The sequence below is a fragment of the Bufo bufo genome, chromosome 1, assembly GCF_905171765.1.
Source record: "Bufo bufo chromosome 1, aBufBuf1.1, whole genome shotgun sequence".
NCBI lineage: Eukaryota > Metazoa > Chordata > Amphibia > Anura > Bufonidae > Bufo > Bufo bufo.
Window position 1 is genome coordinate 124,650,283 of NC_053389.1, and position 14,921 is coordinate 124,665,203.

General features: G+C 43.3%; 1 protein-coding gene across 1 annotated transcript; it reads right to left on the reverse strand.

Moving 5' to 3' along the window:
• Positions 1 to 9,874: 9,874 nt before the first annotated feature.
• Positions 9,875 to 11,877, reverse strand: LOC120998582 (UDP-GlcNAc:betaGal beta-1,3-N-acetylglucosaminyltransferase 7-like). The gene has a single exon (XM_040429297.1). The coding sequence runs from the start codon at positions 11,598 to 11,600 to the stop codon at positions 10,242 to 10,244; it is 1,359 nt and encodes a 452-aa protein (XP_040285231.1). The 5' UTR covers positions 11,601 to 11,877; the 3' UTR covers positions 9,875 to 10,241.
• Positions 11,878 to 14,921: the final 3,044 nt, after the last annotated feature.

The following is a 14,921-nucleotide window of genomic DNA, read 5'->3' on the forward strand; positions in this document are numbered from 1 at the left end:
TGTGTGTGATCACTGGGTGTGTCCGACTGTGGGGTGTGGCTTCTTGGCCTATAAAGCCTCACTGCTTTTGCAGGCCTTCAGGTTGCTTCAGCCATGCTTAGCTGAGAGCAGCCTCATGTATTTATTACCTGCCAGTAAGAGCCACCCCTGTGGTCATAAACCTTTATGTCATAACCATATTGTGCTTAAGTTATTTCCAGTTATGTGTGATGTCCGTGTGATGTTTTATATGTCTCCTTTTGTGCAGCTATGGATCTGGGTCCCTGTGTGGGGATGCGTTTATGATCTGCACCCTGCTAACACAGGGATCCAGTCAGCAAGGCTGTGGCAGGAAGGTGGAACTCTAGTTCACCTGCCATATCCATAGAGCTGTTTATGTCTCCCCTTTTCCTGCAGCTCGGCCGTTGAGACTCCTGCTCCTCCGTGTCTAGGAGGAGTGGGCTTGTCTTACTCAGCTCCTAGGTGAGGGTCATCTTGAGGGCCAGCAGGGACTTTTAGGTTCCGGAGCATGGGCCCTCCTACCATCAAGGTTGGCCCATGTAACTAGGAGCTAGGGTCAGGTTAGGGATGCCTTAGGAGGTGACCTGCTCCCTAATCCTGTCTACATGGCCAAGCAGCCGAACCATCATCGGGCTGCACACGGCTGAGGATTTCCCCCATCCTCAGCCGTGACAGAAGGTTTGCACACAAACATAGAAGAGGATTCTTTACGGTAAGAGCAGTGAGACTATGGAACTCTCTGCCTGAGGAGGTGGTGATGGTGAGTACAATAAAGGAATTCAAGAGGGGCCTGGATGTATTTCTGGAGTGTAATAATATTACAGGTTATAGTTAGTAGAGAGGGGTCGTTGATCCAGGGAGTTATTCTGATTGCCTGATTGGAGTCGGGAAGGAATTTTTTTCTATTATTATTATTTTTTCTACTATGTTACTATGTAAGTGTTCCTGCCCGGCAATTGCCTGCTCGCTAGCGGAGGAGACCGCTTCTATTAAATGCAGCGATCTCCTCCACAGCATTGGGAGGAGCGATCGTTATGCCATCCCTCATCCCCATGCTGTCTAGTTATTTGCTGGCAGCAGATCATGATTAGACAGCACTATCTGCTGCCGGCAAATGGTGATCTTCCAGCATGCATTTGCTCGTTCATCGGGTAATCGGCAGCAGTATTACACTGACAGATCATTGCTAATGAGCGTTACTACAAACGCTGGTTAGCGATCATCTGGCAGAAAATCTGCCAATGTACTACAGGCTTAACCGATTCTGGGGGCCCACCTACAGTGATAACAGAAATATTAAAGATGAAGTATGATGGCAGACACTCACAGCAAAGAGCCTGTGTGCAAGAAGTATGTCTGCACTTCAGTGACAACATAGCTAATAGGAGATTATAGGGCCCTTGTGTCTCCACCCTCCCTCAAGCCACACACACACACAGCCCCACACACATATCGTGCCCCACCCACATATCGCGCCACTCTGGCTCCAGGCTCATGTGGGCCCTTGGGCGATAAAGTCTCAGTAGGCCCCTATACAGTGATAACTCTCTGAGTACAGATAATATAGTAGATGTCCCCTGCAGTCCTATGAACAACACAGATAACACAATGATGGCTGAGTACAGAAAATGTAGTAGTGTTACCTGCAGTCCTATGTAAAACCACAGGTAATACTAGTCCTGTTAATGTGGTAGTGTTACCTGCAGTCCTATGTAAAACCACAGATAACACTAGTCCTGATAATGTGGTAGTGTTAACTGCAGTCCTATGTAAAACCACAGATAACACTAGTATAGCTCATGTGGTAGTGTTACCTACGTCGTTAGTGTGCCTCCATGTGTCTCTCCTACGGACTCCATGCTGGCGGCGCTGCCTCCTCTTCCATCTTCTTCTTGCCCCGCACAGAACATCCTGATGCAGCTGCGTCAAGACACAGGAACACTGTGGGCATGGTGGTGACGGTGACACACACAGGGAGAGACACTCAGACACACACACACACACACAGGGACAGACACACACACACAGGGACAGACACACACACATAGGGACAGACACACACACACACACAGGGACAGACACACACAGGGACAGACACACACAGGGACAGACACACATACACACAGAGACAGACATACACACAGAGACAGACAGACAGACAGACACACACACACACACAGGGAGAGACACACATACACAGGGACAGACACACACACACACACACACACACACACACACACACAGGGAGAGACACACACACAGGGAGAGACACACATACACACAGGGACGGACACACATACACACAGGGAAAGACACACAGGAACAGAGACACACAGGGAGGGACACAAACACACACATGGACAGAAACACACACACACACACACACGGACAGACACACACACAGGGACAGACACACATACACACAGAGACAGAGACACACACACACACACAGGGAGAGACACACATACACAGGGACAGACACACACACACAGGGAGAGACACACACACAGGGAGAGACACACACATACACACAGGGACGGACACACATACACACACGGAAAGACACACACACAGGAACAGAGACACACAGGGAGGGACACACACACATGGACAGACACACAGCTAGGCCTCACCACACTCCAGCCAGGCTCCTCTCCGTACACAAACACACAGGGTCACTAGTGGGGGGGGGGGGGGGGGAGCAGGGTCTCTAGTGGGGGGGGGAGCAGGGTTACTAGTGGGGTGACAGGAGGAGGGGGGAGCATGGTCACTAGTGGGGTGACAGGAGATGGGGGAGTAGGGTCACAGGAGGAGGGAGCAGGGTCACTAGTGGGGGGGGGGGGGGGAGAGCATTTTTATGGCTGCTTTTTATGGTGCATTACCAGTAACGCACACAGGTACCTGCTCCGTGTACACAGGGCCCGGGCTGCAGGTGCCTGCCAGTGACAGATCCTAGCACGTTCACTTTCAGGCAGAAAATGGCACTTGGCAGCTGTACATACAATAGCCTGTGCCTGTGCGTGTGTAGGGATGCAGCAAGAGCGGAGCTCAGGCACGGCACGGTACGACACGGCACGTATGAGGAGGCGGGCCCACCATGGTGAAAGGTGGACCAGGCAGCACAACGAGCAGGGGAACGGACTCTGAGGCACCGGGCAGCGATGTGGCAGCCATAGCAAGTGAAGTGGCGAGGTGATCAAGTCATCTCGCCACTTGCTAAAGTTAAGTGTGTGTGACTCCTGCTTATTGAAGTGGCAGGCAGCAGTGCTGAAGTTGCCTACGCCTGCACTAATCATTACCGTAACTGTCTGTAATCCCAGGGGCCCACCGAGGATTTCCCCGGCTCCCCGCTGGGCCAGTCCGAGCCTGGCAGGCCCCCTAGTGGCTGCGGGCCCTCGGTCCATGCCCAAGTCCCCGAATGGTCAGTCCGCCCCTGTACATAGGAAACATGCAATGCACACACCAAGACATGTATGCCTAACCCTATTAAGTATAGCACACTTAAAGGGGTTGTCTCACTTATAGTAAATGGCATTTATCATGTAGAGAAAGTTAATACAAGCCACTTACTAATGTATTGTGATTTTCCATATTGTCTTCTTTGCTGGCTTGATAAATTTTTCCATCACATTATACACTGCTTGTATCTAGGGGTTACGACCACCCTGCAATTCAGTAGTGGTGGTCATGCTTGCACACTATAGGAAAAAGTGTTGGCCTATGCGCACTCCCGGCCTTTTCCAATACTATGCAAGCACGACCACTGCTGCTGAATTGCAGGGTGGTCGTAACCCCTGGATACAAGCCGTGTATAATGTGATGGAAAAATGAATCCAGCCAACAAGGGAGGCAATATGGACAATCACAGTACATTAGTAAGTGTGTTGTATTAACTTTCTCTACATGATACTGTAAATGCCATTTGCTGGAGTCAGAGAACCCCTTTAAGCATAAATGTCTGGCATGGAGCCTAATAAAAGTTAACCTCCACATACTGCACATAAAGAGAATGAATGGAGCAGCGGGAGAACAGGACCCCTGTTCTTGAGATCATTGGGGGTCGCAGCATCGGACCCCCATTAGTCAGATGCCCTATGCTGTGGAGAGGGGATACTTGAAAACCTGGAAAAACCCCTTTAAATCCTCCACCACCTGTATCTGTTTACATGGCAGCAGTGATGCGCCTGTAAATACGGAATATCATCACTGCCGCTATGTAAACCATACGTGTTAATACTAGAGAATGTGACGCACTGTGCAGAATCTTTCGGGCAAAAGTCTCACCCCGATTGCAGGTCACAACCCTTAACAAAGCCCAAGCAAATGTGCCAGAGGATCAAAGTGAGCAAGGGCAGAAAAGGAGCGCCATATCTAAGGTAGGGTAATAGTGGAGCAGGGGTATTAGGGGACATCTGAAAAGGGACAATTTTTGGGGGATGCATTTAGAGTGGGGGCATCTGGAACAGGGGCACTTATGGGGGTGCAGCTAAAGTAGAGGCATTGGGGGACCTTGAGTCATTAGGGGAAACCAAGAGCAGAGGCATTAGGAGGAATTTGGAACGGGGGCACTAGAGAGGGGTGACTGGGACAGGGACCCTTGGCACAATAATAAAGCTGAACTCTGCAGAGAGAAACATGCATACACATACATAGGAGATTTGTTTCTAGTAGAGTCAGACCTATGCCCCCCTTACAGTCTACTACAGCTCACTGCTCTGTACAGTCACAGACCTCTGAACTCCGCAGAGGAGTCCTTCTCTACAGCAGCCACATCTCCTGACAGCAGGAAGGGAGGATGACCAGACATGTTCTCTCCTGGTCCACAGCCAGCAGCCCCGGAAGTTTAGCAGATACAGCAGCGCCTCCTGTAGAATGTTACACCAGTAGAAAACTTATCATATATTTTTGCACATCTTTCTTCATATGTTTATTCAGCTGAAAAGTTGTTTCTCGCTGAATGTAGATATCCCAGGCACCACTATATCTACATTCAGCGAGAAACAACTTTTCAGCTGAATAAACATATGAAGAAAGATGTGCAAAAATATATGATAAGTTTTTGTTGAATTACTATAAGAATACTGTCTGCCGAATAACTATGCGAACCGTGATTGGGGATTTTTATATATATAATAATTGAAGGGGTATATGAACTTTCTCCATTAAAACATATGAAAAAACGCACAGGAAATGCATGTGTGCATTGAGACCTATCACTATGAAGGAATTATGCTAATACCAACTTTATTATAAGTATTTTTTGCGATTGTCGATATTTGGAGAGAAAAACACATAGAAGATATATATATAGTTTGTGTGATAAGTAAAAATACTTGATATTTCGACATTTGTCTGCTTTTATGTTTGTCTCCATTTTAGAATCCATTTCATGTTTTAATTGGTTCCTCAACCTGATCCCAGGTTTTAATAATCACTCTAATGATTTTAATTGTGTACCCTATAAAATGTTTGGAAGAGCGCAGTCTGGTAGCTACTGAGGAAGAGGCAGGCAGCCTCGAAACGCGTCTAGCGGACTACGCAAACTTCCACATCTAGTACTGGTCCGGACCCCAAGTACAAAAGATTCCGTGGACAAAGAAAATTATTCTTTGAAACAGCTATCTGCCGACATAACCATTTGTTGCAGTATAGGACCTGGACCCATGCTATGCCAAATTATCACTATGGTATAAGGACCTGTGCAGCACGTGATTGGGCGTTTGCACCAGCTGATCTGATCATCTGACTCATCCACATAGGATCACCTGACCAAACGTACGTCTTCTGAGCTGAGCACTCAGCGTCTAGCGTCCAGCGCTTTGGTGACTGCATCTCTCACCGGATCACCTGACCAAACGTACGTCTTCTGAGCTGAGCCCTCAGCGTCTAGCGTCCAGCGCTTTGGTGACTGCATCTCTCACCGGTACGTGATTATTTACCCTGAGCACGTCCTCCAAGCTGCACGCTTTTTACCTACTCAGCATCCAGCGTCCAGAGTCCAGCGCCCTGGTGACCACATTCCTTCACCGCTCCGTGCAAGTAGACCATTCATCAACATCATCGGTACTACTGAGTGGTAAGAGTCTCATGGAGACGATTCTATTTGGCAACCATTAACAAGTGGATCACATCTATCTTTGCCACATTCTATTTCAGGAGACATTATCTCAGGAGACTATACAACAGTCTGACATTATTCAGAGTGCGGTCTCAATTTGGGACATTTATTTATTTATTTTATTTATTGTTTTATTGTATTGTATTGAGTGTTTTATATATATTGGCCTTTTTAAAGTGTGAAATTTCAATATTGAATAAATTTTCCAAGTGTTCCACTATTATTCCAGAAGGTGGTGTGCCTGCTTCTCTTTGCCTATATATTTTTATTCTCAACTGGGTGAGTGACCCATTAGGCAGTGAACCCACCGCTATCCGTTCATCTGAGTGTTGAGCCTCCCTATTTTGTCACTTTTGCAGCTTTACTATCCTGCCTTGTCTAGACCTTCAGCAGCACAAAAGAGTTGTCACCAACTTACTTAAGGGTGTATTACACTGGCAGATAGTCTGACAGATCATCACTAACAAGCTTTCATAACGCTCGTTAACGGTGATCTGGCAGTGTAATACTGCCGCCAATTACCCGATGAATAAGCATCAGGCAATCCCAATCTTTTAACAGCTTTAAAAATAAGTTGCTCGCGGCAGATCATGGTGTCTAATGCCAAACAATGATTCCATATGGGGACCAGCAATGGCATTAGAGATCGCTCGTCCGCAATACTGAGGAGGAGATCGCTGCATGTAATAGCAGCAGTCTCCTCCGTTAGCAAGCAGGCGATTGCCGGGAAGGAACAATCGCCTGCATAATCTGCCTGTCTAATACAGGTTTTACACTATATAGATATGAGATGATTCTGCTGACCCTGCTCCAGTCTATACAGCAAAGCTCAATCAGGAGTATGTTTCTGCACATGGCTAGAATTCACTCTTGGTTCACACAGAGGTCTTGGTGCCATCTCCATATGCAGAAATCCACAGCACTCAAGTTCAATTGCAGTTGGAAATCCAGTACTTTATAATCCGGACAAACATAGTAAAAAAAAAGGTTATTAGGTGTGTTCGTACGGCCATAAAATTTCGCCCTATAGACCCTTTTCAGCAATATGGCTGCAGGAGATGTATGATGATGCCTGGAAGTCATCTGAGAGCTTGGCTCGTGTTCTTAAGAAGGTGGTGCGTGTATATCCATATATACAGTATATATGTATGCACACCACCCTCTTTAGAACAGGAGCCAAGCTCTCAGATGACTTCCAGGCATCATCATACATCTGCTGCAGCCATATTGCTGAAGAAGGTCTATAAAACTGAAATGTTAATTCCATGGCAGTACTAACACACGCCGGGATGAGTTTTCCCAGTAAAATACCGGACTACAGAAATCAGTAAATGTCACCCATTGTTTCTGTTTCACCAATGTGACACATGAAGACACACACAAAAAATCACCAACAATGAAAAAAATGTTTATAACAACAGATACAATCTGAAGTAATTAATATTTATTTTACGTTGATTTCTTTCATTCGTACTCATTTCACTGTAATTATCCATCTGCATTACCATATATGTATACTGGTAATAGTGACCTCATGGCCTGCGATCTGTATATAGAGGAAACACACAGACCAAGTCTCCCCTGACGCCAAGAGCTGCACAGTGAAGATAATTCTACAAAAAAAGTATTTAAAAAAAGTGTAAAAACAGAAAAAATAAATCCCACACGACATCACACTGTCCAGTATGTGACCAAAAATCCTCCTGCTTGGTGCTAAACATTGAAGCGCAAGGTCGCTGCACGGCAGATGCATACCTGGCTAGGCCTCATGCACACAACCGTATGTATTTTGCAGTCCGCAAAATACAGATGACGTCCTTTTTTTTAAGGACCGGTTGATTTCAATGAGTTCATGGTATGCATTTTGCGGCAAAAATAGGACATGTTCTATCTCTTGTTGAACGGACATACGGATGTGGAGAGCACATGGATTTCCGCATCCGTGTCTCCATTCTGCAAAAGGATAGAACATGTCCTATACTTGAGAAATGCGCGACCATGGACCCAGTGAAGTCAATGGGTCCGCAAAGAAAAGAAGAAGGATGCAGCACGGAGGTCATCCGTATTTTGCAGACTGCAAAATACATAAGGCCTGAAGCTGAGCTGAGATTCTTGATGTAGTGGTACTGAGTTTGTTAGTGTACTGGCAAGTGTTGGCAAGACATACTGTGGCGGAGCTGGGCTTGTCAGATGTAGCAGGACCAAGCACATCTATTAGTTGCAGTGGGGCTGAGTTTGTCGGATGCAGCAGGACTGACTAAATTAGCTGCAGCAGTACTAAGTAAGTCAGATGTAGTCTGGCCGAGTTTGTCAGAAGTTGCAGAACAAAGTTCAACATATGGAAAACAATACCCTCTATAGTATCATGTGCTACTATATGGTGTTCTATAGACCTGAAGTTAAACCTACTACATTCTTATCTCATACATATCACAAAGTGGCGAATGACAACTTTACCTCTGCCGCGCGTGTACACATACTGCCGTATATACATGTAACATATACACGCCTGACTATGTGTTTGTACAGCGAGTTTGCGTCACATTTTCTCACAATTTCTATCGCATTCAAAAATGCGCTCATTTTCACTGTGACATTTTGAACTGTTTTAATAATGGTTAGCATCTCTCGGTTATATCCGTTTCTAGGAAAGCTGGTTAACATGCGTTTTTTCACCCAGCTTTTCAACAGTCCTGAAGGGAAAGTCTGGGTTGTACTGGTACATTCCCACATCTTTGCATTTTCCGTTCAGAGGTCTATGTACCAATCCGGATGGGGAATGTGATAGTACCCAGCTTTTCTAGAAACCAATATAACTGAGAAATTGCCTTAGGGCTCATGCACACGAACGTTTTTTCTTTCCGTGTCTGTTCCGTTTTTTTTTTTGCGGACTGTATGTGGAACCATACATTTTAATGGGTCGCCAAAAAAAACGGAAGTTACGGAAGTTATTTGCATTCCATTTCCGTATGTCCGTATTTCCTTTCCGCAAAAAATAGAACATGTCCTATTATTGTCCACATTACGGATAAAGATAGGACTGTTCTATTAGGGGCCAGCTGTTCTGTTCCGCAAAATACGGAATGCACACGGACGTCATCCCTACTTTTTGCAGACCGCAAAATAGATACAGTAGTGCGCATAAGCCCTTACTTTTATATCTGTATATTAACCTAATGGTGTATAGTCTCATGATATACCCCCATGGTATCTGCTCCCCTGATATACATACATACATACAGAGTACACACACAATTTCTACCTACGGAGTATATTTTGAGGCTGATTCCACTAGGTGGGGTTTTCTTACTTATGGTATATGCCTAAAATGACATTTTCAATATAATTTCCACATGAATACTATTGAAATAATCACATTTCCATTGTACTACATCAACTATCATATTTTTTAAAAATTATAATAATTGTCAAAACAATAAGCAAAACTGCATTTTTTGGTTTTTCATAGATGATCACATATTAATCGTAATTAGCAGTTAATTTTTATATTTCCGACATTTTTTTTTTAACCAGAAGCCATCTTGTGATACAAAGCAATGTCCCCATCAGCGAGTAATTCATGTGTTACATCTTAAAATTCTGTCATTATTTTGTACTTAATTCAAAAAAAGAAATCTAACAACCTTTATAATTACTACATCATTTTTGTTTGGGGGGAGGGGGATATAAATCAGTAGATTTTTTAAAAATTATTCCTTTTTTTGTTTTGAATGGCAAAAATAATTTTGTATTTTAACAAAAGTGTGACCCTAATTTATTATAAACATATTACCATTTAGAATGCTTTATTTATTTATTTATTTTATTTGGGGGGGGGGGGGGTTACAACAGGAGGTTAACATTTTTTAGAAACAATTTTCTATATATTATTGTGCTTCTGCTTGTGTTATGTGTGTCCACAAATGATTAATCTGATTTTATTACAATTTTTTATATCATATAAAGTGCAGTAAGTGTAATCTTTTGATGTTATTTCCAAACCAGCTGGAAAGCAAAAGCAAAACAAATAAAAAAAATAAAAATAAAATTCCCACATTAATTTAGAGAAATGTAAACAATTTATATGAAAATAAAATCATATTTGTTTTCCCCTCTAGGCCAATCACCTGTAAATATTAACCCTTTTACCACAGACAATTTTTTCATCATGGACAACATTCCACATTTTAAGGAGATCTTCTGAGCTTAACTTGTGGACCACCAACAAGCTCTTATAGAAACAAGGGTCACTGTTCATTGCACTTGATCTCTTTTTGCTGATTCCAAATGTTCTAAATCCTGGATGCAACTTGGGCTCCACACCTATGGCCTTAAGGCACATTCCCAAAAACACATCATCAATGGGAAACAACTGGATGTTCTCAGAAACTATAAACAGTCTTCTGGCTAGAGCGGAAGCCATTAGGAAGCCACCTCCACCAGCGTACACTGGATAGGGTTTGTCATACAACTCTTTGGGGATATAATATTTACTTTGTTTATTCCTAATCGGAACTGCTCTGGATATAATATCTCCTACAAATAAGCTTGGCAGTAGAGGGTCTTTCTTTTTGAAGGCTAAGAAATCTAATATATTTTCAGTATTCACAAAAATATCATCATCACCTTTGAAAATAAACTCAACATTTGGACAATATATGTGAAACCATTTTAGGAAGTTCACCTCTTTAAGAGTCAAGTTAAAGAAAGTGTCCATGAAATCCCATTGTAGAATGTCCCCATAAATCTGGTTCTCCTGCTCAATGAGTCTCTGGAGGTTCCTGTGATCTTTACCTACGGATGTAGTTCCAAGAAGGAACAGAGTTTTGATTTTCTTGCCATCTACTTCTTTCTCTTTGCCCCATGTCCTCCTCACAGCTTCTCTCCTATCATGTTGCTCAATGATGGACTTCACCACTATGAGCAGGTGGACATCTCCCTGACATTTCTCAGGGTGGTTAAGCAACAATGGGAAATACCTGCAATGCCGATGCAAAATAAACTGATGGAATCTAGGATCCACATGTTTGAACCAAGGTTGTCTTCTTAGACCAGTGTTCTCAGGACATCTACTCTCATTAATGTCCCACCTTTGTGGAGGCAGACTCAACCCTACTGAGGTACCACCACCAGCAGCAGCAGAATTGCTAGTGGTTCCTTTGCTGTTCCTCCTGGAGGAACTATTGTCTGGTTGCAACCACTCATTCATTATTCTGGTATGGAATGCCAGGCGTCCCTTTGTTCCTTCCTCGACTAGTTTCAGTTTATGTATGGTGACCAGGGTGGCAAATAGTAGCGACAAGGTTAAGCAGGTTTTCAGCACTCTCCTTCTTCTGAAAAGGCACTCCATGTTTGAGGTTGTGATGGGAGGCATGTCACTGAGGTTGGGAACTCTTCTGTTCCCTTGTCTTTTATGGCTGTGAGATAAATAATAAAGGTCTGCATAGCATGGCGGTAAGAACCAAATCTGCAGAAAATGCATGAACAGGGAGGAAGCAGCTTATAAAATATTTTCTGAACTAAGAAGCCTGGAGCTTTTCCCATGCCATTGCCGTCTGTTTCTTGAGGAGTCTGCTCATACCTGCTTTGCAGACGTGCTTCAGTCTTGTCTCGTGTGATGCTGAAGCTGGAGGGATCATGCCTTGCAGACAATAGTCTTTTCTTTGCCCCAGGTTTGCTGATGTCTCTCCATGGTAGATATATAGATCATCCTTCTTCTGAACAGTCAGCGCAATGACTTGCCAGATGCAGACTGATGCTTGGAGGTTTGGTGTGTGCAGCCAGTAACTTTTCTGCAGATCATGTTACTGGAAGCCACACTTGGTTGGCTTAAGAGCTTAACCCTTTCACAGCACTCTGCTTACACTTTGCATACAAGATTATTGTGGTTTTGTGAAGGTGTGTCTCCTTCCCTTCTGAGCACACCACAGAAAGTCTGCATCTTCACAAACTATTTATAATGTGAAGAATATTAAACAACTACATATTTAAAGGGAAACAAAATAATTTACAACATTACATAGTTGCGATCTACATATGATGCTGAATAATATTGTAAATACTTTGATTTACTGATTATGTACACATTTTGAGTTATAAGACGCTTTGTTCTTCCAGATATTAGTTTCCTGTTACCAGAGAGAAGTGCATTGTGGGAGCTCAGCTGTAAGGTTGCATGTTTGAAAGTGGACCAATGACCCCACAGCACGTTAGAAGCCAAAAGCATAGAAAGTGATAGTTTTGGGCCCTTGTAGGGATTTTGCCTTGGAGCCCAGGAGCTTCAACCTACATCTCAACCAGGCTATTTATTTGCCAATCTGCAGAAAAGGAACATGGGCCGCACAACCACATGCATTGAGCTATTGATTTTCAGCATAATTTGCTTTGTATATGTTCTAAACAAAATGCATGAGCCCAGTCAAGGTGGGCATTTTCCAATGGGTCCCCACTCTACTTTGGCGCAGCACCACGCGGCAACCACCACCCCTGCCACACAGAACCCACCGGCATCGAGACCTAGCAACCTAACAACACCCCTGCTGTAGGGTCAAGCCACCATGGCATTGGTTCCCACCAACCACAGGCTCAGCACCACAGCAGCAACAGCCCCCATGCAGTACTGCCCCATGTGAACAGATCTCCAAAGCTTACCTATCCATGTGGTCTCAAAAACTAGTCTGAGACCCAGGAGCTATTAACCCTTATACACTCTCCTGCTAATTGAATACTTGTACGTTTAGAAATTATGCTGAGTAACAACAGATGAATGCCATGTAGATGTGAGACCCATGTTTCTTTTTCTAGAGATTGCCGGCCTGGTTATTTACAGCAGTAACACATTGAGGCAAATTTACCAGGGCACTGATGACAGTTTTTTGGCATGCTCAGGCCAAACGCCATCTAAAGGAAGTCCATTGGAACACTTTTTTTTGTAAACACACGAATTGGCAAAAGTTAGTCATATGGAACGCAACTCATATCACAATTTTTTCACATTTGGAAAGTTGGAGGACCTAATACACACTGCTGTAGGTATGAGAGAGAAATCACTTCTTGAGAGTGAATTTGTGGTCATCCTGTAAGGAAATCAAGTAGCTGTTAGGCAACTTTAAAGGCAATGGACACCTTTGGGCAGAATCTTTTATTATCATTATGATTGCATAGCACTTATTTTGGGCTACAAAACATTTTTCCAGTAGGTTTTGTCTTCTGCAGCCTGAGTAATTTCACATATACTGCAGGCTGTTCTGTTCCCTTCACAGTGAAATCCATCAGAGAAGCGGTCTCATTCTCTCAGTCCTTAGAGCTGCGCTTCTGGTACCACATAAACGTCTTTTTAAGCTAAAGTCATCAATTTGAGCCTAACACACACCTCCTAACATTTGAATTTCAAACTGAGGGACATTTTAAGTTCCATTTTGTTGACTTTTCCAAAAATCGTGCCCATTTTACAGCAGAAAAAAATAACTATTGACTGGTATGCAAAAAGAACCCCAGACTGAGAGGGAAAGGTGGAGGGATGTGCAAGGACTATGGATTTTTTATCAAGCCTGGTTGACTATTACTATTACTACTATTGAGAATACGGCTTCGTATCTGAAGAAAATGGCTGCTGTAAGTTTCTTCTACTTGGATTCTGAAAGAAGAGGTCAGGGGCATAAATGTCCAAAGAAATTCTCAATTCTGCTAGTCTTGATTGTTTAGCATATATAGTACATTTTGGGATTGCTCCACAAGTATTCAAATCCGCCAGCAGAACTCAAGCAACGTTTATGGCAGCCTGTATTCTGTCTGCGAAGGAAATCCATCTGTGTCCATGACTCTCCATCTTCTATTATTACAAGATCCCGATAATGAGTCTATTAGGGAACTGTTACTTGGGTAATTGCCAATATAAGTACATAGAAGGGTCTACTAAAGATACTCGTTTCCCAACATTCGATATATGAAGCCGACAGAATAATGGCAGATGGAGTGACTTGTATCACCCTGGAAGAACTGGAATCTGCTAATCCTTTTTTATACAGTCTGGATTCAGTCCTACAAACACTGTCCTCAGCTCGCTATGCATGGAAAGCAAACGTGACACCCTCTATAAAGCAGTTTCGGGTCTTAGCCCAGAATCATGTCATTTCCTCTGAGAACACTTCTTCTCCTGAGACTAGTTTTCTACAATTCACATAAATCACAGAAACAGCAAAGTAAAACATTAAAAGTGCTACCAGTTTAATGCATGTGAAAAACGTACAGTTCCAGCCTCCCCTGGCAGAAAAGTACTCTAAGGCTGGGCTCACATCATGTTATTCCCATCTATTTAACATATCCAAAAAACGTAAATGTTAAATGGATGCAACAAACTGATGCCGTACAGTGGCATCCATCACCATAGAGTTCAGTACAGTGGATATGGACATGTTCTATCTTTGAACGGAAGGCATACGGAGTACCTTCCATTTTTTTCCGGATCCATTGAAATGAATGGTTCTGTATACGGAATGCAAAAAACGGAACGTAAACGAAAAAAAAAAAAAAAGTTTGTGTGCAAGAGGCCATAACATGATTTTGAATGTGATTGCTTAATTCTGAACACAGCTACATCCCCAGTTAGAAGAGGGTGTACACACTTATGCAACCACATTATTATTTTTTTTGTTTTCTTCCCTCTACCTAAAAGATTTCAGTTTGTTTTTCAACTGAGTTGTACAGTTTATAGGTCACATTAAAGGTGGAAAAAGTTCTGAAATGATTTATCTTTGTCTGATTTTTTTTACATCACAGAAACCTGACATTTTAACAGGGGTGT

Excerpts from the sequence above, each read along its gene's own strand:
- LOC120998582 (XM_040429297.1), bottom strand. The coding sequence starts at position 11,600 with ATGCATTTTCTGCAGATTTGGTTCTTACCGCCATGCTATGCAGACCTT.